This window comes from Sycon ciliatum, chromosome 1, assembly GCF_964019385.1.
Source record: "Sycon ciliatum chromosome 1, ocSycCili1.1, whole genome shotgun sequence".
In the NCBI taxonomy this organism is placed as follows: domain Eukaryota; kingdom Metazoa; phylum Porifera; class Calcarea; order Leucosolenida; family Sycettidae; genus Sycon; species Sycon ciliatum.
Window position 1 is genome coordinate 39,216,724 of NC_088643.1, and position 22,391 is coordinate 39,239,114.

Here is a 22,391-nt window from a genome sequence, read left to right on the forward strand (position 1 = left end):
CTATCCACACAGTGTCGGCAAGTCTGTAACTGGTGGTTATGTATACCGGGGATGCCTGTCACCAAACCTTCAGGGTCTCTATATCTATGCAGACTTTGTCAGTGGGTAAGTTTTGCCATTGTCATGCAGACTTTGTCCATGGGTGAGTTTTTCAACTGCCATGCAGACTTTGCTTGCATGCTTCAAAATGTGACCAGCAATCCTGCTGTACTTCAAGTGCAGCATGGTCGTCGCTATCATAAGATCAAGAGCGGCAGGTCTGAGCCGTCTCTTCACTTTGCACATTCAATGTGTGTCTATGTCCATACTAAGCCTGACCAGCTACACACATTCTTGAGCATGCAACTACTCTGTACTACGAAATTAATGTTCTTGAGCATGCAACTACTCTGTACTACAAATTTTCCATGTGTAAAGAGTGTGCATCAAGTGTTGGACTGAGTACTCGCCAACTCTCAGCTCCACACCCCCGTGACCCGGTAGTGCCAATCACTGGCTTCTTGATGGAGGGTGATGTGTGCACGAAAGAGTTTTCTGTCTACTTTATTCCTGTAGGGGCGTGTATAACCTCCGACAGCCTCCCCAGCCGTCCCAGCAGTGGAATAACTCTCAGTTCTGTTTCGGGGATAGCTCGATGTGTAACAACGGACTTACTGACCTGTCAAGTACGAAATATATTCTTTCCTTTGGTCAAGACGAGAGTGGTAAGTGATTGCGGTAATCACCAAAACAAATTTGAAGTGAACTTTTAGAAGTGTAGGTATGCCGGTCTGGCTACCTCTCAACCACTGGACATGCGTCAGTCTGTATGCGACTGAAAGAGAAATCAAAGCAGTGATCTTTGTTTTTATTTGATGGGCGGGGCTTTCCACTGTAAGAGGGAATGGTGTGCAATCCTATGCCATCATTATGATGTGTGAAGAAGGTAGGCATGACTTTGAGACAGCAAGATATGCATGTCTGATCATGCCAGTAGCTGAATACCCTGCTTGACTGCCTTTCCGTCTTTTCCACTATCGCTGTTCTTTGCAATAAGTGCCACACACTATCTACTAGTACCTGCCAGTATTATCAACTACAGCTACACAACAAGGGCAATCAAGGCTTGTTTGTCCCTGCAAAGTTTCATGTGTTGGCACGGTTCTGTATTACGCTCTGTCAGCACACTGGATGCATTCTCCGGTGGCATTATCAAGTAGATAGTGTGTAGCACTTATTTTGCAAACAAGTAATGTATTTTTTAAACCTCGCTATACAATGTACAGTCGTTGCAAGTGAAGTCCGGAACGTTGTACAGGTGCCACAAACCGATTTCGATGGTCTCGTGTGTGCCAGTGTGTGTGCGTGCGTGCGTGCGTGTGCGTGTGTGTGTCTGTATGAGAGAGAGAGAGAGAGAGAGAGAGAGAGAGAGAGAGAGAAATAGAAGGGAGAGAGAGAGAGAATGTGTGCTCAGAGTGTTGAGTGGCTTTCTGCACTTCAGCTGTACTTGCATGCCAGAATCAAACCGTCTGTCGATCTTCTGTGTGAATTATAGGTGAGGTATACATCTTGTCTACAAACTTCCCATCACCAACATCTGCAGGAGGCAAGGTCTATTGGATAGTGGATCCATCCCGGTTAGTAAAGTTCAAACAACTTTTCAATGAGCCTACAAACAAACGTTTCCCTAACAAACGAGAACTGGATATTCTAATGTCCGATCTAGACACATGTGCGTGCTGGAGTTGTTACAATCAGTACCAAATTTACTATCCTGCTACAACCCAGCTTTGAGTCCACAATCAGAAGATCCACTGGTCAACACGTCGATGAGTTAATCTGCTCTAGGAGTGCATAAACGGCACAATGTATTTGAATTTGAGCTGCAAAACTGTTAAAAACCTACATTTATAGTGCGTCACTTCCAACAAAAAGTCCTCCTGTTAGCTCTACCAGTGATGTTGTTGTGCTTCAATCAAGATGTCGACCAATGCTTGCATCAGTGATGATCGATCGAGGAATTTGCCATTTTATGGAGCGTGTGCCGATGGAGTGTAGATGCTATGCAGATGCACTTTCAGTGTGATGTCTGCATGTTCTCGTGCCAATGCTTCTACAAGTACATGATGACAGAACTCAGTGCAGGAACTATACTGAATGGTCTTAGATTCTCTGGCGCATGGCGTGCCTTCTGTGTGAATGATGCATGGTGCTGTGTGCGCTGTGTGTTTGTGATTGCTGTGACTGTCCAGACGCGGTGATCCAGTGTGTGCTGTGTGTTTGTGATTGCTGACTGTCCAGACGTGGTGATCCAGTGTGTGCTGTGTGTTTGTGATTGCTGTGACTGTCCAGACGTGGTGATCCAGCTCAATGCAATACACTGTTCACAACAGCGCAGAATAGTGAGTACCAAGAACTGCGACCAGCAATCATTGAAAACATAATGTTCTCCACCTAAAAGCAAGGTATTCGCCGAATCTCAACCTTTGCTCTGTCTCTCCATCTCTGCGTCTGTAGCTCTGTCTCCGTTGCTCATTCACATTATCAGTGTTTGTCTGATCTTTGTTCTCCTTTGCTCCCTAGCTACAGAAATACCTATACACTTCGTGAGTGGAGGCAGTGTTCCAGTTGACTTTAATCCAACTTCTTCTGCATCCTCAACACTATCACATTCTTCACGTCCTACATCGTATCCCGGCAGCTCAACATTGTCACATTGTTCAGGTAATGCAAAATATGCCACTTTTTTAGATAATTATCCGAGTCCTATTGTGGAACAAGATGACTATTGTATTGTTTAGTTGGTGACACTAAAATCCCAACAGAGCACCAGATAGTCTACACTGATTTTACTAGCAACTATTATGTACATGTAAAAGTGCTATCCTTATGGCCGTGATATTATTATTATTATTATTATTATTATTATTATGAAATGACCCAAAGGCAATGTGCCTATCGAGGGGTTCATTTGATTGAAAGAACAGTAGATGTAGATGTATGTACAAAGAAGAAGTAGGGATTGATGAGGAGAGAAATGGGGAAAATCAACTGCAAGGTGGCGGAATTCCGTTGATTGCATAAGCATAGTCAGCTGTAAATTTCCTGAGGGCAGCTTTGAACTTATAGAGCGAGGCTTCCGATGTTAGACTGGGGGGTAAACAGTTCCATAGAATAGCAGTTCGGAACATGAAGAGAGACTTAGACAATGATTTAAATTTGGGAAGAATGATTTTATTTGGTCGTCGCTCACTATTCGTAATCTTGAAATGGAAATCAGCAAGGTAATCACGATGATGGAAAACATATCTGTGAAAAGTAGTGAGACTGATGATTTGACGACGATAGGCTAGTGACTCTAGGGAGCATTTAGAATTTAAGACAGATTTGGAAGAAGTGTAATCAAATGCAATTTTTTTCTTTTTCAGTAGAGCTCTAGCAAACCTTGCCTGTAATTGATCAAGAGTGGTCATGGGTTTCTTATTAGATCCAAACGACCACACCGTACAGCTATATTCGATCACAGGTCTTACGAACCCTTTGTACAGTATGATCATTGCCGAAGGCGTAAGTTGCTGGGACATAATTGACAGTAGGTGCACTCGATATCTGAACTTCGAAGTTATTGAGGCGACATGTTTGCGGAAATCCAGGTTGTCGGTCAAGGTGATGCCAAGATGTTGCAGTTCAGAAACCACCGTTAATGGCTCATTGTACATTTGGTATTGGATTCCTGCAGTAGGTGTATCATTGATAGCTCTATGGCACAGCACGGATGTCTTGCTTGCTATCAGTGCTGAGTGATTACTGCAATGTGTTCGCTATGTGTTCACACTGTTCATGCAGGCTTATCACCATGGTGTGGACTATTGCTGAGCAACATACTTGTTCTATGCATTCTGAGTCTTCAATGATCCACTCACTAACTCGACTAGACTAGTGAGAACAGCAGCCCAAGCTCACTCACCACCCTCAGTGTCGTCACGCCAGGATCAGAACTTAGCACAACCGATCACCGTGGATTAAGATACACATTTACTCTCCTCGTCCTTCCTCATTATATTTGGGGCAGGGAAGTACATGCATCATAGGCAATACTTCGACATTGCTGCAGTGGTGCTGACTTTCTCTCTTCCATGTACCCGTGCATGAAAACGAAGCAACGAGTCACCAAGTATACTTGGCAGACGTTTGTTTCAAGTAACGTCATTAGTTGATAACTTATACAGGACAGAGCGGTGTCTGTTCCAATTGCACATCAGGAATAATTTATTATGAAGCATGGTCACGGTATGTCTGGATTACATGAACAGTATTGGCATTTTAGCTGTCTTTGTCCACGGATTTCTGATACATTCTTTGTTAGTAAACACCGGTATTAGTTGTTATTCTTTTGATATGATGCTGGCCGTCCTACTTCAAAGTATACTCAACCATACACGAGCTGTGTTGAAATGCACGAAAATATTTTGAACTTTCTTCATTTGGCCATTTCTTGAAACTATTCCTGCAATATTTATAGAATTATAATGCCCAAAATGTCAAATGGGGTGCAATCACACGCACACACTCTACGTGTTGTTTTGAAGCGTAACTAGTCTGCATGAAGTATTAAAGTAAAATTGTAAAATACTTGTGAAGTAGTAATCATAGAAAAGCTTGATAAATACACTGGAAATGGAAGTAGATCTGATTAGTGTAGATACTACCGGAGCAGCACACCAAATATAACGCGGGTGTATTTTCGTAGTTGTTTTGTCAGTAAGTCGGGATAGCTGTACGGGTTTAATTTAATTCTCTGATAGTTTTCATAAAAATTGACCATAATTATAGTGTTTGCCTGGCAGAGGATTACGATGGCTGTGCATTTCGGTTTGTCAATGTTGGGATCGTAAAACTATGTCGAGATGCGCACACTGTAGCGGTGAAAATGGTCTGCGGAAGGAGCCAAACTAATCTAGTGTGTGCTGGTCTACTTATCAGGCTGCACAAGCTCAGCAGAAGTATTGTAATTCTTCTACGCAACTTCACCTGGTCGCGTTACCCTCGAGATAAATAAATAAGACTGATAATCTGGTCAATCTGGTCTGATACTCCTGATTTGATGACTTGGTGTGATATATGGTGATGGTGTGATATATCTAAATGTATAAGCACAGGTACATACAGGTCCACCTCTGCTGTCTCAGGCGGAGTTGACTGTAGCTAGCCAATCTCGGCCACCATGTGCAGCACTGCACCATATGCAGCACTGCACCATATGCAGCACTGCACCATATGCAGCACTGCACCATTCACTGTCTGTAGTTAGCCAATCGCGATCACCTGAGTTCCTTGTTTCCTTGTAGCTAGCCAACCGGGCTTGCTAGCACTACACGATTCACTGCCTGTAGTTAGCCAATCGCGATCACCAGCACAGCACCCCGTTCACTGTGAGTGTCCATTACTGGCAATCACTCAACACACTACTAGTCTATAAGAGAATAGCTGTGTCGCATCACTGTGTTGATGGTGATGTGCACAAACAGGCTGGCTCCTGGCAGCCTGTGCCCAGTTTGGGATTGCAGGTTGACATTACGGAAGCCTGCAGTGCGCGTGAGAAACAGAGAGACGGAAAGAGAGATGGAGAGAAAGTGTGTGTGTGTGTGTGTGTGTGTGTGTGTGTGTGTGTGTGTGTGTGTGTGTGTGTGTGTGTGTGTGTGTGTGTCCAGTTCTCCCACAGTGTAGAGGAGGATACCATCAGGGATCACAGCCTATACTGGCATGCCATGGTGTAGAGATTGTGTGCAGCAATGGTGTTGCTGTACTAGTATTCCCTTAGCTTAGCTCATCTAGCCACACGATGCTTAAAAACAGCACGCTGGGAAGCTCAGTTAATACTGTCACAAGTTTCCACGTGCAAGAAACTAGTGCAAACACAAGCATACACCGTCACTGCCGGCTTGATACCTCACCAGTATTATGTGATCTTAATACTCATCTCCTTACTATCCAGTACACTTTGGCATTCTTCGGTGCCGTGAGATATAGTTCATACTAATCTTCATTGCGTCTTCTTTCCACTCCTTCGACTTTTCCTAATCCGAGCATTCCAAGTTAAAAGGTCATTGGTTTCACGGCGGTGATGTGTCGGAGCTAGGTGCCAGGTGTTTGAATGCCTCGGTGCCTCTGTCAGTTTTGCACGGTGTTGTCGCACTATCCGACTGCACCCTGTATATGACCTGGTTGTATTGGAGGACCGCTATTCACAACTACTTGTGACAATTCTTTCTGCTCCTTATACTGCAAATCTTCAAATCATTCGCCTGGTGAGACCTCTTTTGTGCGATCCCATAACGAGAGAGCTTGGAAGCTCAGGGCCCTACGCTATGCTTTGTTGCTTAGCTCATCGTGCATGTTGTTAGAACTGATGGAAATATTTTTTCCTTTGATTAGCTACATCATTGTATTGCAAAAACGTTTCAATGAGTTACTGAAGTAACGTCTTCTGCATAGCGACGGGACCGGCGCTGACTCTGTCGATCACGGGCGTTCTGGAGTCGACGGGATGTCTGTCCTGACGTTTCCTGGGACCGGCGCTGACTCTGCCGATCACGGGCGGTCTGGAGTCGACGGGATGTCTGTCCTGACGTTTCCTGGGACCGGCACTGACTCTGCCGATCACGGGCGTTCTGGAGTCGACGGGATCTCTCTTCCGACGTTTCCTGTGACCGGCGCTGACTCGCCCGTTCACGCTTATTTTGGAGACGACGGGATCTCTCTTCCAAAGTATGTTTCTGCTGACGCATCCTATCACCTATTCGGCAACTAACGTCCATTCTAATTGCATTTCCTCCTCGTCTCCCTATTTCTTTCCAGAAAGTCTCCCTATACACCAGGGAGTCGTATACATAATACGACGAATATTGTGGCCAGCTGTGTTTGATGGTACGGTACGGTACGGGACAGATACGGGATAGCGCCAGGCGTGACACAAACAAATAAACAAATAAATACCAAATTAAAGCTGTGTGGACCCTGGCCAGCGCCAGACGTTACTGAAGTAAAGTCTTCTGCATACCGTAATTCCGCGCATATAAGCCCACGGGCCTATATCCGGATATAAGCCCACCTCCGGTTATAAGCCCATGGGCTAATAAACAGACACAAATGAGACTCGCGTGTCACTCTTCCTACCATTGTACAGCAGGTCAGTGCAGTTTACCAGTAGAGTATGGTACACCCACTATGGCCACGGACTTGTACTTTTTCGGGAACCGTCAAAATTCGAATATTGGCCCATGGGCTAAAAAACGAACATGTTTTACTGGATATTTTATCCCCAAACTGCATTATTTCACATATAAGCCCATGGGCTTATGGGCTTATATGCGCGGAATTACGGTAGCTACGGGAATAAAGCTTTCAGTTGTCAACAAACTTTCACTATTCAGGGCTTTCCAAAAAGAAATCGATCCATACTTTTTTGTTTTTACACGGGTCTGATCACTACTTTGGGCTAGCAACTAGTTTGGCCAGTTGGCACCAAGCGGCAAATAATTAATTAGCAAAACGTATTGATCGATAAAACTTCAGTAGTCAAACTTCACCTAGGGTTCCCAGTAAAAAAGGCAGTAGCCGTTGGGACTCCCCCCTAGTAAAATAATAAAAAAACTACTGCTACTACTACATAATCTCAGCATTCGTGCAATGCTCCTCTCACCTTGTTGAATGGCACTAAACGGCAGCGTTAGCTGTCCAACACAACGATCTGGCTTTCCACAGTCCAGCACAGAAAAGCGCACAAAAGCCAGTACTGGGTTGCTAACGGTAAACTTTGCAGTTTCTCCAAACGGCACTTGAAATCCTGTGCACAAACCGGGATGCCCAAACCGCCACACATAGTTTTGACAATGTCTGCAAACAAACATCAAACCTGTCGGCATGGATTCACGCTACCTTCTCTCAAGTACTAGCCCTGCCAATGCCGCCGGACTATCCAAGCTGCCTGGAGTCCAGACAATCCTTTTAATCTTTCTTCATTATTCTCATTGCGATGTGAGACTAGTATTGATTTGAAAGCCATATGTATGTGACCAGTATTCAGAATAGCGGGAGGTCGGGGGGGGGGGGAGTCAAATCTTGCCTTGCACATGAGTGCGCTTGGGAAACATACAGACATGGGCACTTAGTAAGTATTTTCAAAAACATGTTAACAATAGTTGACGTGTCATGACGGAAGACCATGCCAGGGTAGACATGTCCTGAAGGAAGCCGACATGTGACAATATCGATATCCAAAGACTAGGTGGCTGGGTGCATGTGTTGAAGACCAGGTGGCTGGGTGAATGTGTTGAAGACCAGGTGGCTGGGTGCATGTGTTGAAGACCAGGTGGCTGGGTGCATGTGTTGAAGACCAGGTGGCTGGGTGCATGTGTTGAAGACCAGGCAGGTGGCTGGGTGCATGTGTTGAAGACCAGGTGGCTGGGTGCATGTGTTGAAGACCAGGTGGCTGGGTGCATGTGTTGAAGACCAGGTGGCTGGGTGCATGTGTTGAAGACCAGGTGGCTGGGTGCATGTGTTGAAGACCAGGTGGCTGGGTGCATGTGCTGAAGACCAGGTGGCTGGGTGCATGTGCTGAAGACCAGGTGGCTGGGTGAATGTGCTGAAGACCAGGTGGCTGGGTGCATGTGTTGAAGACCAGGTGGCTGGGTGCATGTGTTGAAGACCAGGTGGCTGGGTGCATGTGTTGAAGACCAGGTGGCTGGGTGCATGTGTTGAAGACCAGGTGGCTGGGTGCATGTGTTGAAGACCAGGTGGCTGGGTGCATGTGCTGAAGACCAGGTGGCTGGGTGCATGTGTTGAAGACCAGGTGGCTGGGTGCATGTGTTGAAGACCAGGTGGCTGGGTGCATGTGCTGAAGACCAGGTGGCTGGGTGCATGTGTTGAAGACCAGGTGGCTGGGTGCATGTGTTGAAGACCAGGTGGCTGGGTGCATGTGTTGAAGACCAGGTGGCTGGGTGCATGTGTTGAAGACCAGGTGGCTGGGTGCATGTGTTGAAGACCAGGTGGCTGGGTGCATGTGTTGAAGACCAGGTGGCTGGGTGCATGTGTTGAAGACCAGGTGGCTGGGTGCATGTGTTGAAGACCAGGTGGCTGGGTGCATGTGTTGAAGACCAGGTGGCTGGGTGCATGTGTTGAAGACCAGGTGGCTGGGTGCATGTGTTGAAGACCAGGTGGCTGGGTGCATGTGTTGAAGACCAGGTGGCTGGGTGCATGTGTTGAAGACCAGGTGGCTGGGTGCATGTGACAGACCAGGTGGCTGGGTGCATGTGTTGAAGACCAGGTGGCTGGGTGCATGTGTTGAAGACCAGGTGGCTGGGTGCATGTGTTGAAGACCAGGTGGCTGGGTGCATGTGTTGAAGACCAGGTGGCTGGGTGCATGTGCTGAAGACCAGGTGGCTGGGTGCATGTGTTGAAGACCAGGTGGCTGGGTGCATGTGTTGAAGACCAGGTGGCTGGGTGCATGTGTTGAAGACCAGGTGGCTGGGTACATGTGTTGAAGACCAGGTGGCTGGGTGCATGTGTTGAAGACCAGGTGGCTGGGTGCATGTGCTGAAGACCAGGTGGCTGGGTGCATGTGTTGAAGACTAGGTGGCTGGGTGCATGTGTTGAAGACCAGGTGGCTGGGTGCATGTGTTGAAGACCAGGTGGCTGGGTACATGTGTTGAAGACCAGGTGGCTGGGTGCATGTGTTGAAGACCAGGTGGCTGGGTGCATGTGTTGAAGACCAGGTGGCTGGGTGCATGTGTTGAAGACCAGGTGGCTGGGTACATGTGTTGAAGACCAGGTGGCTGGGTGCATGTGTTGAAGACCAGGTGGCTGGGTGCATGTGTTGAAGACCAGGTGGCTGGGTGCATGTGTTGAAGACCAGGTGGCTGGGTGCATGTGTTGAAGACCAGGTGGCTGGGTGCATGTGTTGAAGACCAGGTGGCTGGGTGCATGTGTTGAAGACCAGGTGGCTGGGTGCATGTGTTGAAGACCAGGTGGCTGGGTGCATGTGACAGACCAGGTGGCTGGGTGCATGTGTTGAAGACCAGGTGGCTGGGTGCATGTGACAGACCAGGTGGCTGGGTGCATGTGTTGAAGACCAGGTGGCTGGGTGCATGTGTTGAAGACCAGGTGGCTGGGTGCATGTGTTGAAGACCAGGTGGCTGGGTGCATGTGTTGAAGACCAGGTGGCTGGGTGCATGTGTTGAAGACCAGGTGGCTGGGTGCATGTGTTGAAGACCAGGTGGCTGGGTGCATGTGTTGAAGACCAGGTGGCTGGGTGCATGTGTTGAAGACCAGGTGGCTGGGTGCATGTGTTGAAGACCAGGTGGCTGGGTGCATGTGACAGACCAGGTGGCTGGGTGCATGTGTTGAAGACCAGGTGGCTGGGTGCATGTGTTGAAGACCAGGTGGCTGGGTGCATGTGTTGAAGACCAGGTGGCTGGGTGCATGTGTTGAAGACCAGGTGGCTGGGTGCATGTGCTGAAGACCAGGTGGCTGGGTGCATGTGTTGAAGACCAGGTGGCTGGGTGCATGTGTTGAAGACCAGGTGGCTGGGTGCATGTGTTGAAGACCAGGTGGCTGGGTACATGTGTTGAAGACCAGGTGGCTGGGTGCATGTGTTGAAGACCAGGTGGCTGGGTGCATGTGCTGAAGACCAGGTGGCTGGGTGCATGTGTTGAAGACTAGGTGGCTGGGTGCATGTGTTGAAGACCAGGTGGCTGGGTGCATGTGTTGAAGACCAGGTGGCTGGGTACATGTGTTGAAGACCAGGTGGCTGGGTGCATGTGTTGAAGACCAGGTGGCTGGGTGCATGTGTTGAAGACCAGGTGGCTGGGTGCATGTGTTGAAGACCAGGTGGCTGGGTACATGTGTTGAAGACCAGGTGGCTGGGTGCATGTGTTGAAGACCAGGTGGCTGGGTGCATGTGTTGAAGACCAGGTGGCTGGGTGCATGTGTTGAAGACCAGGTGGCTGGGTGCATGTGTTGAAGACCAGGTGGCTGGGTGCATGTGTTGAAGACCAGGTGGCTGGGTGCATGTGTTGAAGACCAGGTGGCTGGGTGCATGTGTTGAAGACCAGGTGGCTGGGTGCATGTGACAGACCAGGTGGCTGGGTGCATGTGTTGAAGACCAGGTGGCTGGGTGCATGTGACAGACCAGGTGGCTGGGTGCATGTGTTGAAGACCAGGTGGCTGGGTGCATGTGTTGAAGACCAGGTGGCTGGGTGCATGCACTCTCTATACTGTTTACCATTTTGATTGACTTGTTTGGTGCGGAACTCCTGTCGGTCGCACGGCAAACCCAGGATGTCAATGCACACAACCGGGCTGATGACCTGCACATCGAGACCAGTACGCAGCAATACAGTCAAGACCCTGGTACTCAGTCAACCGCTCTGAGAACAACACACAATACAGTCCAGACCCCGGTACTTAGTCAACTAACTTGTGACCTTTCTGAGCCCATGTTATGACCAGACCCGGCGGCATCCATGGTGTCATGTTATGACCAGCAGACCGGCATCCATGGTGTCATGTTGTGACCAGCGGACCGGCATCCATGGTGCAGACCGGCATCCATGGTGTCATTGGAGAGAACATGACTACTGAAACTGTGGCCCACTTTGTCCTGCGGGTATTCAACCCCGATTTATCTCTCCGTCCCACATGGGATGTCCTTGTCTATGTAACTATACCCTTTCATCCCCCTCAATCTTGAGCAAGTTTTACATGCATAACCTCGTTTACAATTCATATTCAACAAAAAGTATGTGGAGCGATTGGTGGGTAAAGCAGGATCTGGTATAGTCACCTGTGCGCATACCCTAGTATTTTAGCTTGCATCACATATGTCACTCAGCCTACAAACTGGAAATGAAGTAGCTCGCCTGATATTACAACATACCTCAGCCGATGATGAACTGTGTGCATTAGGTAGCTGATGGCCACTTATCATCTGCAAGCCAGAACAGCAATGGCATAAACACATTGGAGTGCCACATGTGACTATATGAACTCACGGGTACTCTTCTGAATTACTCAGAGAAACTGGTTGGCACAATGACATGGTCACAGTGTCTGCTTGTCATGATACAACAGGCAAGTCCGTCCGCCTGGTAATGTACAATAGACACAGAACTAGAGTACAAGGGAGAATTCATATGCTAGTAACACATTTATGCATGGAATGAGTGGGGTGAGTGGGGTGAGTGGTGTGGGAACGCAGGTACATGTATCCACCCAAATTCCGTTCTCGACATTGATGCATGCAGCTACTTTGAAGTACAGTGAAGATTGGTTATAACGACATTGGTTTTAACGACAGATCAGCTACAACGACAAAAAAACCATGGCAGCAGCAGTTTTGTATTGATTTGTGTACAAAAAAGATCGGTTGCAACGACAACTCGAATAACGACAAATCGAGAATAACGACCAAATTGTCATCCACCGTAGTGTGAAAATGGGTCAAAATAACGGCATTCTCAAGACTGCGACGTACGATGTACGATCGATTCTGGCTTTCACAGGTGCCGCGGGACGGGTGCACAAGATCGTACAGTGCAGTCTAGTGTACATCAACTGTACACTGCACTGCACTGCACTGCACTGCACACTCATACACGCCCGGAAACTTCGAAGGAGTGTCGACATGTCGTAGATCTACTGACGGTAAAATACGTGTACTGTGTACAGGTGTAGTGCGCACTTACTCTCCGTGCCTTCCATAACTTCTGCGACGGATTTTCGCAATATTTGCCATGCTTCTTTCTCCGAGAAATCACTTTCTCAGTTGTCGTTGGACCAAAGACTTGGAAGTTCGAGATGTCTCGCCCTGTCTCTGTTGGAAAGCGAAAGCGCTTCTCCTATGCGGAAAAGTACGCCATTCTGCAGGAGCTGGACAAAGGTGCAAAGCGGACATTCGTTCAAGAAAAGTATGGAGTCGCGCACGGTACTCTCGCTGGCTTCATCAAGAACTGAGAGGAGATTGTGGCCAAAGTGAAGAAAGCGACGTCAATGGATGCCAAGAGCTCTAGGCAGTCGAATTTTCCTGAGTTGGACGAAGCGCTCCTTGTGTTCAGTTGAAAAAAGCACCATTGTGCAGAAAATTAATTTTGCCGCGTTTTGGTGTGCATATTGTGTTGGAAATCCCAGGATCGGATGTAGTGACAGATCGCAAATAAGGACTTTTTTGGCGTTCCATCTCATGTGTCGTTATAACCAAGCTTCACTGTATATAAAAAAAGAGTGTACCTCTTACCCGAATAGTAATACACTTCGGCTCTACGCCATAGGCGGACGGGGTGTTTGTCACACAATTGAACGGACGATCCTCTAGATACGTCAGCAACACAATAACAGCAGCCATGGTTACCATAGTTACAGGTGAAGGGTTCTCTAGCAGAGTGAGCTTTATGCCAACAACTTTAGAATTCTTGTTTTCTGTTATCATCTGACAGAGTGAGTCACAAAGAATTTGCTGGTTAAAATGTTCCTATGGTAATACAGTACAGCCTACAGGAAAAGCAATGTCCAAATCACCTTAACAACACACCCTGATGTCTGCACTGTCGAAGCTATGATCTAATAGTCGAAACACCTTTTCTTGCTTTACCTTGGATGCGAAGTGACCCACCTACTACGTCATGGCATACAAGTCAAAAATCCATATGAAGATTTGAATCTAAATCCGCTTTTCGCTCTTTCTGCTTGGCTGGAAGTTTCGTTAATATAGTACTTCCCTCTTTATTTTACAAAAGATATTTCAAATTCTATCTCATGTACAGAGCCACGGCTTTAAAGGGGCACTCCGGGAATTTTTTTGGTGGTGTGTTCTCTTCATGGGGGCCTTATATGGCCCCCAAGGAATGGGGAATCGCGAAAACTAGACCCAAAAAGTCGATATATGAAGCCAGGGAGGGCCAAGTTTGTCTCCTCTTTTGATGGTTTTGATGACATCACGTGTGCTTAGTATTCAAAATCTCTGCATTTGAAGATCTTAGTTGTTTGAATTTTCTGGTGATGAAGAACGATGTTTGGTCGACATTCCCAAGCTTCACATCTGCGGCCATACTCTAAGGAACCTGAAGGACCTCCTGAGGTGCCCCTGGTAGAAGCGCAGCCTGATGAGGGCCAGGAGATTGGAGCGGACGACTTCACTGGTCTGAGTACGAGGATCCCGAAATTCTCTATACGCCATGAGGCATATGGTCAGAACAGTTTTGTTTAGACAAGCTGACGCGAAGTCGGGGTGATGTGTAACGCATGTCAAAGGGCTGCCAATGCTAACAGCTGCAGCGCTCTCTCGACAGCAAAGGTAATCGACTGCCCTCTGCATCACCCCACATTTCTGGCAGGAACACCAATCGTTATTTCCTTGTCGACCAGTGAAGTCGTCCGCTCCAACTTCCTGGCCCTCAGCAGGCTGCGCTTCTACCAGGGGCACCTCAGGAGGTCCTTCAGGTTCCTTAGAGCATAGTCGCAGTTGTGAAGCTTGGGATTGTTGACCAAACATCGTTCTTCATCACCAGAAAATTCAAAAAACTAAGATCTTCAAATGCAGAGATTTTGAATACTAAGCACACGTGACGTCATCAAAACCATCAAAAGAGGAGACAAACTTGGCCCTCCCTGGCTTCATATATCGACTTTTTGGGTCTAGTTTTCGCGATTGCCCATTCCTTGGGGACCATATAAGGCCCCCATGAAGAGAACACACCACCGAAAAAAATCCCGGAGTGCCCCTTTAAAACTGAGACAGGCTGTATAATCAAATACACCACCATGGCTTCAGAGGTGCGGACACACGGTTAAAAGCAATGTCCAAACCCCCACAGCAACAGGCAAGCAATACGGCTTATGCCGGTTAGTACAAGTTGTACAGATCCCGTAGAATCCCGTAGACCCGGTTGGGTGTTGAATGTGCAGGACCCTATTGTGTTTTCTGCTATTTCCACAAGAAATGGGCCCTGAAGGCATTTCATACGAAATCCTTTTTCTGACAAAGATCTAGCTAGTCACTAGTTCTAACCAAAGTGAAGAAGCTGGAAAAGCGATTGCTTGCAAATACATTATGAGGCTAAGAGGTCAAATGCGCATGCATAGCACACAATGAACACCCAACCGGGTCTACGGGATTCTACGGGATTTCGTGAATCTGTACAACTAGTAGTACTAACCGGCATAACTAGGTCTATGCCCAGATCAGTACAATCAATAGAAACGTAGATAGCAAGACCACACTGCATTGCTTACAGGATCAGTAGGGAACTCATTGATAACGTCAAAGCAATCCTTGGCACAAACTAAAGGTAATAATACAGCAACTACCTACGCTCTCTTAGAAACTCCGGCTTCAGCACAAGACCACAGTTGCCATTCTGTGTGAACATTGCTCTATTCAGGTCCATAGCTACACCGGGTGTCTGGTAGTTCAGTGCAACTACATTTACCAAACACGCACATGCACACACAAACACACACACACACACACACACACACACATATACACACACATATACACACCTCAGACCTCAGACATGCCCATCGCGGGAGCGATGATAGCGAACAGCTATGTTTTTAGACATAGCAACTTGTGCTGGGATTACACCATCCAACAGCTTGCAAGGCTGATGAATTGACCGCCACTATTTTTAGCCTGGTATCCACCACACAGCTGTTTGAAGTGACTTTTTCTGGCCAGTGAATCCCTATTTTTCATTTTTCCATTTTTTTTCTTTTTTTTTTCTTTTTCTACACACACACCACACCACATACTCCGGCATACATATACACATACACACACACACACATATACACACACACATACACACACACACACAATCTAATCAATCACAAAAAAAATTGAAGTTGAAACTGTGACTGGTTGTTGCCGGGTTTTGGGACTGGTCACCCGTGGTCATGGGGCCTTTGTGGTCATACGGTTGGTTGCAAGGCCGGCATGTGACTGCTCATAGGACATTGGTTAGTCATTGAGTTCTACACATACATAGACGTACAAAAATATTAACTTCAACACAGCACTTCCACTTCATACTCTGATCCCCCCCCCCCCCCCCCACACACACATACACACACGCACCCCCCCCCCCCCCCCCCCACACACACACACAAACCCACACACACACACACACACACACACACACACATGCACACACACACACATACACACACACATACACACACACAGTGATACACACACACACACACACACACACACACACACACACACACACACACACACACACACACACACACACACACACACACACACACATACACACACACATGCACATGGCAGTTGGGCCACAGAAACCCTAGGCAATGTGCTAACATTGCTAACGGGTACGACCAATGCAAGAGTGCCATCACGCAGAGACTGGGTACGTACTTACCCATCTGTGTCCCACAGTTCCAGCCCGTCACTGGGTTCAAGTTGCTGGAGTCTATGCGATGACCGGCTGGATAGACCCGTATGATTTGTCGTTTAGTGTGCTCAGCCATTTGCTCACACGTACTGGAGCTAGAGAGTAGCTTGTTGAGAGTGTTCTCCTTGATGGATGACATCTCCCAGTAGTTACCTGCTTACACACCAACACCGTGAGAATTACAGTCAGAAACGGGCTGTCAATAGAACTACAACAGAAACGGGCTGTCAACTGAGAACTACACTGAGACTTGCATTGATACCACAGCTACAAGACTTCGTACACAAGGTACAATGGTACACTACAACCCCCCACCCACCCATGGGCACCTCCCCAGCTAGGTTCTCTGACAGCAAAACACATCTACAGAAGATTGCAACTGTGGTACTGAAAAGGGCAAAAAAAAGAAAATCTCATATATTCATAGTCATGTTAGATATACTTTCAAGTAGCACGAAAGCAGGTTATCTTTGATTCACCTGCTTTCAAAGTTGTGAATTTCACCGGTTGAATGATGTTGACCATGATTGACAGTTCCTTGGCAACCTTTTGCGACTTGGCATCCTGCAAAGTGTGAGCATGTGTGTGTGTGTGTGTGTGTGTGTGTGTGTGTGTGTGTGTGTGTGTGTGTGTGTGTGTGTGTGTGTGTGTGTGTGTGTGTGTGTGTGTGTGTGTGTGTGTGTAAGGGAGGGAGGGAGAAAGAGAAAGAGAGAGAGAGAGAGAGACACACACGGAAAAGAGAAATAGGTCCAGTTTGGATGTGTCGTGACTCAAAGTTTCATGCCACTGCAATCATCAGGCGACTTATAATAAAAACCTAAGACTAATCATTATGAACAAGATCATACGTGATACTTGGCGCTTAGATTGTCATTACTCTACGGGATTCACGAATGAAGGTCAATATCACACAGATGTTATGGATGATGTGAGGGATAAGTAATCGGATAATGTTGGCACTGACGTATGCCAAACCAGTCATTAAAAAGGTGCAACCTATGCAGAATTGAGAAGCTTACTACATTGAACAATGCCAGCAACCGAAAGAGCCTGAACAGAAGAAACGAACTAGTGTCAAAATGCCGCCATGAAAACAAATTATTACATAAAAAACGTCACACCTAGTACCTAGCGTGACATAGTAGAACAAGTAGCAGCCAGTCGCAGCTGCCGCGCAAGGACAGTGCATTTGATTGTGAGAGTCAAGTTTGCGCCCTACCCCAGTTCACATGGCGGTGTCCACAGGTCTAGAGCTGCATTGCACTGCGCATCATGTTTATACAAACTCTGTAACTCATATGCACAGTATACCTTTGTCTGTGTAGCGTCCAGGGATTTTGAAGGTGAAACCGGCCGATTGTTAATGGAATTTTGTCGAGATATTTCTGCCTCCAACTTGTTCAAGAGCAGCAGATCACTCTGGCTTCCACTTAACGCGTCCATTGTATTATCCAAGGAGGAAAGATAAGGCGATGATGGTCGATTAGTGCTACCCGACTGATCTGTAGCGCCAATGGTAGACTGGAAATTGGTGTTGGTATGGTATTTGCACATGCACACACACACACACACACACACACACACACACGTGCACACACATGCACATGTACACACACGCACACATGCATGCATGCACACACACATGCACACACACACACACACACACACACACACACACACACACACACACACACACACACACACACACACACACACACACACACATACATACATGCACATACACACACATGAGCACACAGATTCACACACAACATTAATATCATCATATTTGCTATTGCCCGTGTAGAGTGTGTGTCTGTACAATGTGCCGAGGAAGTGCTACAGGTGTTCCCGGGTTCTTGGATTCTTGGATGCACACTGATCAAGTGACTAGCCTATGCATAGGTCCGGTGATGCACACTGGTTAAGTGGCTAGCCTATGTATGTCCAGTGCCTTGCGACAGAACTGGTTTCACATTGACACCAGCAACTTCCAACAAAGAAGACATTTTCACCTCCATTTGCTACCATGTAAGAATGCCAATGCCAAAGGCCCGTGGGAGACACCAAAGCAATGCCAAAGGCCCGTGGGAGACACCAAAGCAGTGCCAAAGGCCCGTGGGAGACACCAAAGCAATGCCAAGGGCCCGTGGGAGACACCAAAGCAATGCCAAAGGCCCGTGGGAGACACCAAAGCAATGCCAAAGGCCCGTGGGAGACACCAAAGCAATGCCAAGGGCCCGTGGGAGACACCAAAGCAATGCAAAAGGCCCGTGGGAGACACCAAAGCAATGCCAAAGGCCCGTGGGAGACACCAAAGCAATGCCAAAGGCCCGTGGGAGACACCAAAGCAATGCCAAAGGCCCGTGGGAGACACCAAAGCAATGCCAAGGGCCCGTGGGAGACACCAAAGCAATGCCAAAGGCCCGTGGGAGACACCAAAGCAATGCCAAAGGCCCGTGGGAGACACCAAAGCAATGCCAAAGGCCCGTGGGAGACACCAAAGCAATGCCAAAGGCCCGTGGGAGACACCAAAGCAATGCCAAAGGCCCGTGGGAGACACCAAAGCAATGCCAAAGGCCCGTGGGAGACACCAAAGTACGCGTGTAAAATAATTCACATCTCCGTTACCACCACCAATAAGCATTCAGTGTGCTTGGAACACCAGCTCTAGTAGTTTTCCTTGTGCACACCTTCATGTATGCATCAACTTCTCCAGATATATGAATCTACCATGTCATATACTTAGTTCTTATCATACAGTACAAGGTCAGCAATGGCATGAAAATGAAAAGGCTTTCCGCATACCTGTCTCCGTAGTCCATCTCGAGCACCCTCAGAAGAGCTGCCAAAAGATCCCGAGCCAATTGCATAGATCTTGCTGCCACTGGTTTTCCTCTGCAGTGCACAGCACACGTCAAAAGAAGGTACGTGTGGAGGTGTGCGGATGTGTGCTGACGTGTGCTGATGTGTGCTGAAGTATGCGGAGGTGTGCGCAAGTGTGATTCCGCCTAAAGAATATAACATTTATGTACAACATTGGTGACATTTGTAAGTAGAGCTAAAGTGGAATTCACTCAGCACGTACTCTGATAAGACATACTCTTGCTTAGCACGGACATTGTCCGGGGCACAATACTAGTGTAGTGATCCATTCTGAAGTGTGTAGGGATAAGAAATACCCACTACCTGGGATACTATTACTAAAGGATACTGTCCTGCTCAGTCTCATGGGGGGGGGGGGGGGGGTACCTAGTCTTATAGTCGTATCCCGGTTCCACTGTACCATCACTGCTACTGTCCTGTTTAACAGTGCCGTGCCGCTGTTTCAGTACATATGGCATAGATGCATGTAGTGATGCACTGAAGCACGACTGGACGACAAATTGCTCATTCGAAACTACCTGCTCCAATGAGTACCGGCAAGAAGCCATACAATCCTGTAGACAGCCTTACCACTGGTTGCACATGCATAGTATCAGTCACTGTGACATCACATGAAGCATTAACTATTAGCCAACATTATATTTACAATACTGCACAAGACTCTTACGTGGTAAGGAAACTTTGTCAAGTTTGTGGGGCTCATGTCGTCAGATGGCGTGCGACCGTTACGATGCTCACGCATCCCGGGAAACTGCGAGTCGCCATCATCACCACTAATACCTGACTTGTCATCACCAATGTCCACACTCCTATAGCTGATGCCTTCCTGTGACACACAGTACATGTACACACAGCATGCTGGCAATGGTAGCGACGGATCCAGCGATCTCTAAAGGTGGGTGGTGGGGGTTCCAGTATAGTCAAAACTGAATAGCTGATACATGTACATGGACACGCATATGGTTGCCAGTAGCACATTTATGAAATATAGGCTGCAACCACACTAGGTACAAAATCACGTACAAACGGCATTACAGTAGAAAACGTCATGGCGACGGTTGCTAAATGCAAAATGCGCTTTGTAGGTTTTCAGCAACTGGCGCACCCCTGTAGAAAGCCACGTTTGTCGTTTTTGTCGTTTTCGCGCTCCATCTTCTGTGTACAACTTTGTTTTTGTACCTGGTCGTCGTACATAGCATCAGCATCAGCATTGTTTTTGAATTTCCCGGTCTTTTCCAGCGCATGTCACACGCTTTGGTACGACAACGTCACATGCTGGTCGCGTGAAAACGTCATCTATGCAGACCGAAAAGTGTAGTGTGGTTGCGTACCGACTTGTACTGAGATATGCAAGAAATTTTGTACTGTGATTTTTACGTAGTGTGGTTGCGGCCTAAGGGGGTTCCGCGGAACCCCTAGAACCCCTTCTGGATCTGCCCGTGAATGGGTTCCAATGGAAATAAGACTCCAACAGTGTACAGGCAAGAAGCTACTTGGAGTACGAATTGGAGTAAGAATCCCCTTCTAAAGTTCTCCAATAACTTGTATGGTATAAAAATAGCATTGATTTCAATGGTAAAGGTCCCAGGTTGACCAGATCAGCCAAAGTGTAGACTAATCTACATGTATTCTGTGACACCAAGAGTACATGAAAACCAGAGTGTGCAGCTTGGGGCCTTTTCTGCTATGGGTGTCTGTCACGGCGAAATTCCGTGATTACATCATATTTGGCCCAGATCTGAGGCGGGAAATGGCGTAGTGCGTACAACTGAGCTGCAGTTGTGCAGAAAGAGACCTGCTTGAATCCTGCTTGTACGCACTACATCACTAAAATGATGTAATCACGGAATTTCGCCGTGACAGCAACCCATCCGAGCTGCACACTCTGGTTTTCATGTACTCTTGGTGACACCATGATGATACAACTCTAGCAGATCAGTGACTGGTGTCATAGAGATAAGCTTTGTAATAGAGGAGGTAGGGAACAGCCAATTTTCCTTGTTTTGCTCAGTACTACAGCAAATTTCCTGACGGGTGTTTTTCTCCATTTGGCAAACCAAGAAGGTGTCCCATACCAAAGTTTGAGAAAAGCCAGGCTTCCTTGTGACGGTGGGAAGCTAGAATGATGCTATTTCCTATTTCCCCGCAGTGTATCTCTATGGCATCACAGCTCCGGTCAAATTAGGATGTCACCAAGATTTCGTAGTTCTTGTCAAAATTTCCAGACACTGTAACTCCGGAACGGCTTTTCCAATCAATGTTGGACATTCCGGCGCCATAGGAATTAGAACAACTGAAGAAAAAAAACTTGCACAGATGCAACAATAGCCTTTCACAAACCACTTTCATGTACACGTGCATTGTTATCTGTGCACGGTCACCTGTGCATCGTTATCAGTCTGTGAAAGGTTAAGCCAAACTCAGGTACCATAATTTTCCGAAGTATAAGCCGCACCTAGATGTTCGTCATGAAATCCAGACATCTCTACTCCGTTTATCACGGTTAATTTGACCACCGTATTGTAAGCCGCGCGGACTATTTTCGGTTGAATTACTGATGCTTAAAGTGCGGCTCGTACTCCGGAGAATACGGTATAGGCAGTAAGCACAGCCTGACTGTTCATCTCAGGGTGCCAGGTTCAAGCCCTGCTTGGGAGCTGGTGGGCTCGTCCTACCATGCTGTGACTCACAGTCAATTAGGAATGTGTGGCCTGGCCGGAGAGAAAAATGGATTCAGCGAATTGGATTTTCGGTCTTTGACCGTTGACTACTTTATGGTGAGTCTTGTTTACTCACCTCCCATTACTTGAGGAGGTGCCGCCGGGCCCTGATCCTTGACGATGGTGGTGTTCATACAGATGTGGAAAGGTCAGTCTGACTGGATTTTACCAAACGGTGATTATTTTTTAATTTTATTGTTATTATTTCCATCGTATAGGACAAAATAGGAAGATAGTTGCTCCTCATACTGGAGCTCGGGCTTTTCCACCGACTTGATTTGACACTTGACTGATTCACGACTGCTATCCAAACATCGGCAGAAAAGTA

The 22,391-nt window shown here is 47.2% G+C and overlaps 2 protein-coding genes across 3 annotated transcripts in view; one reads left to right on the forward strand and one right to left on the reverse strand.

Moving 5' to 3' along the window:
- Positions 1-4,261, forward strand: part of LOC135824956 (HHIP-like protein 1) — an 8,398-nt gene extending 4,137 nt beyond the window's left edge. Inside the window, exons 5-10 of the mRNA XM_065337697.1 lie at positions 1-105; positions 556-704; positions 1,535-1,616; positions 2,332-2,381; positions 2,563-2,703; positions 3,826-4,261. The exon at positions 1-105 is cut by the window's left edge and continues 22 nt beyond it. Coding sequence (XP_065193769.1) covers positions 1-105; positions 556-704; positions 1,535-1,616; positions 2,332-2,381; positions 2,563-2,703; positions 3,826-3,893 — 595 coding nt within the window. The 3' untranslated portion in view covers positions 3,894-4,261. The remainder of the gene's footprint in view (positions 106-555; positions 705-1,534; positions 1,617-2,331; positions 2,382-2,562; positions 2,704-3,825) is intronic.
- A 167-nt stretch (positions 4,262-4,428) lies between these two features.
- The window catches only part of LOC135824938 (uncharacterized), a 43,455-nt gene continuing 25,492 nt past the window's right edge, over positions 4,429-22,391 (reverse strand). For both annotated transcript variants that reach the window (XM_065337680.1, XM_065337687.1), the window contains 11 exons: positions 20,011-20,169; positions 19,266-19,355; positions 17,769-17,978; positions 16,937-17,021; positions 16,425-16,610; positions 15,344-15,451; positions 13,271-13,344; positions 11,915-11,965; positions 11,261-11,345; positions 7,682-7,825; positions 4,429-5,563 (listed from right to left, as the gene is read on the reverse strand). In XM_065337680.1, coding sequence (XP_065193752.1) covers positions 5,448-5,563; positions 7,682-7,825; positions 11,261-11,345; positions 11,915-11,965; positions 13,271-13,344; positions 15,344-15,451; positions 16,425-16,610; positions 16,937-17,021; positions 17,769-17,978; positions 19,266-19,355; positions 20,011-20,169 — 1,308 coding nt within the window. In that variant the 3' untranslated portion in view covers positions 4,429-5,447. The remainder of the gene's footprint in view (positions 5,564-7,681; positions 7,826-11,260; positions 11,346-11,914; positions 11,966-13,270; positions 13,345-15,343; positions 15,452-16,424; positions 16,611-16,936; positions 17,022-17,768; positions 17,979-19,265; positions 19,356-20,010; positions 20,170-22,391) is intronic.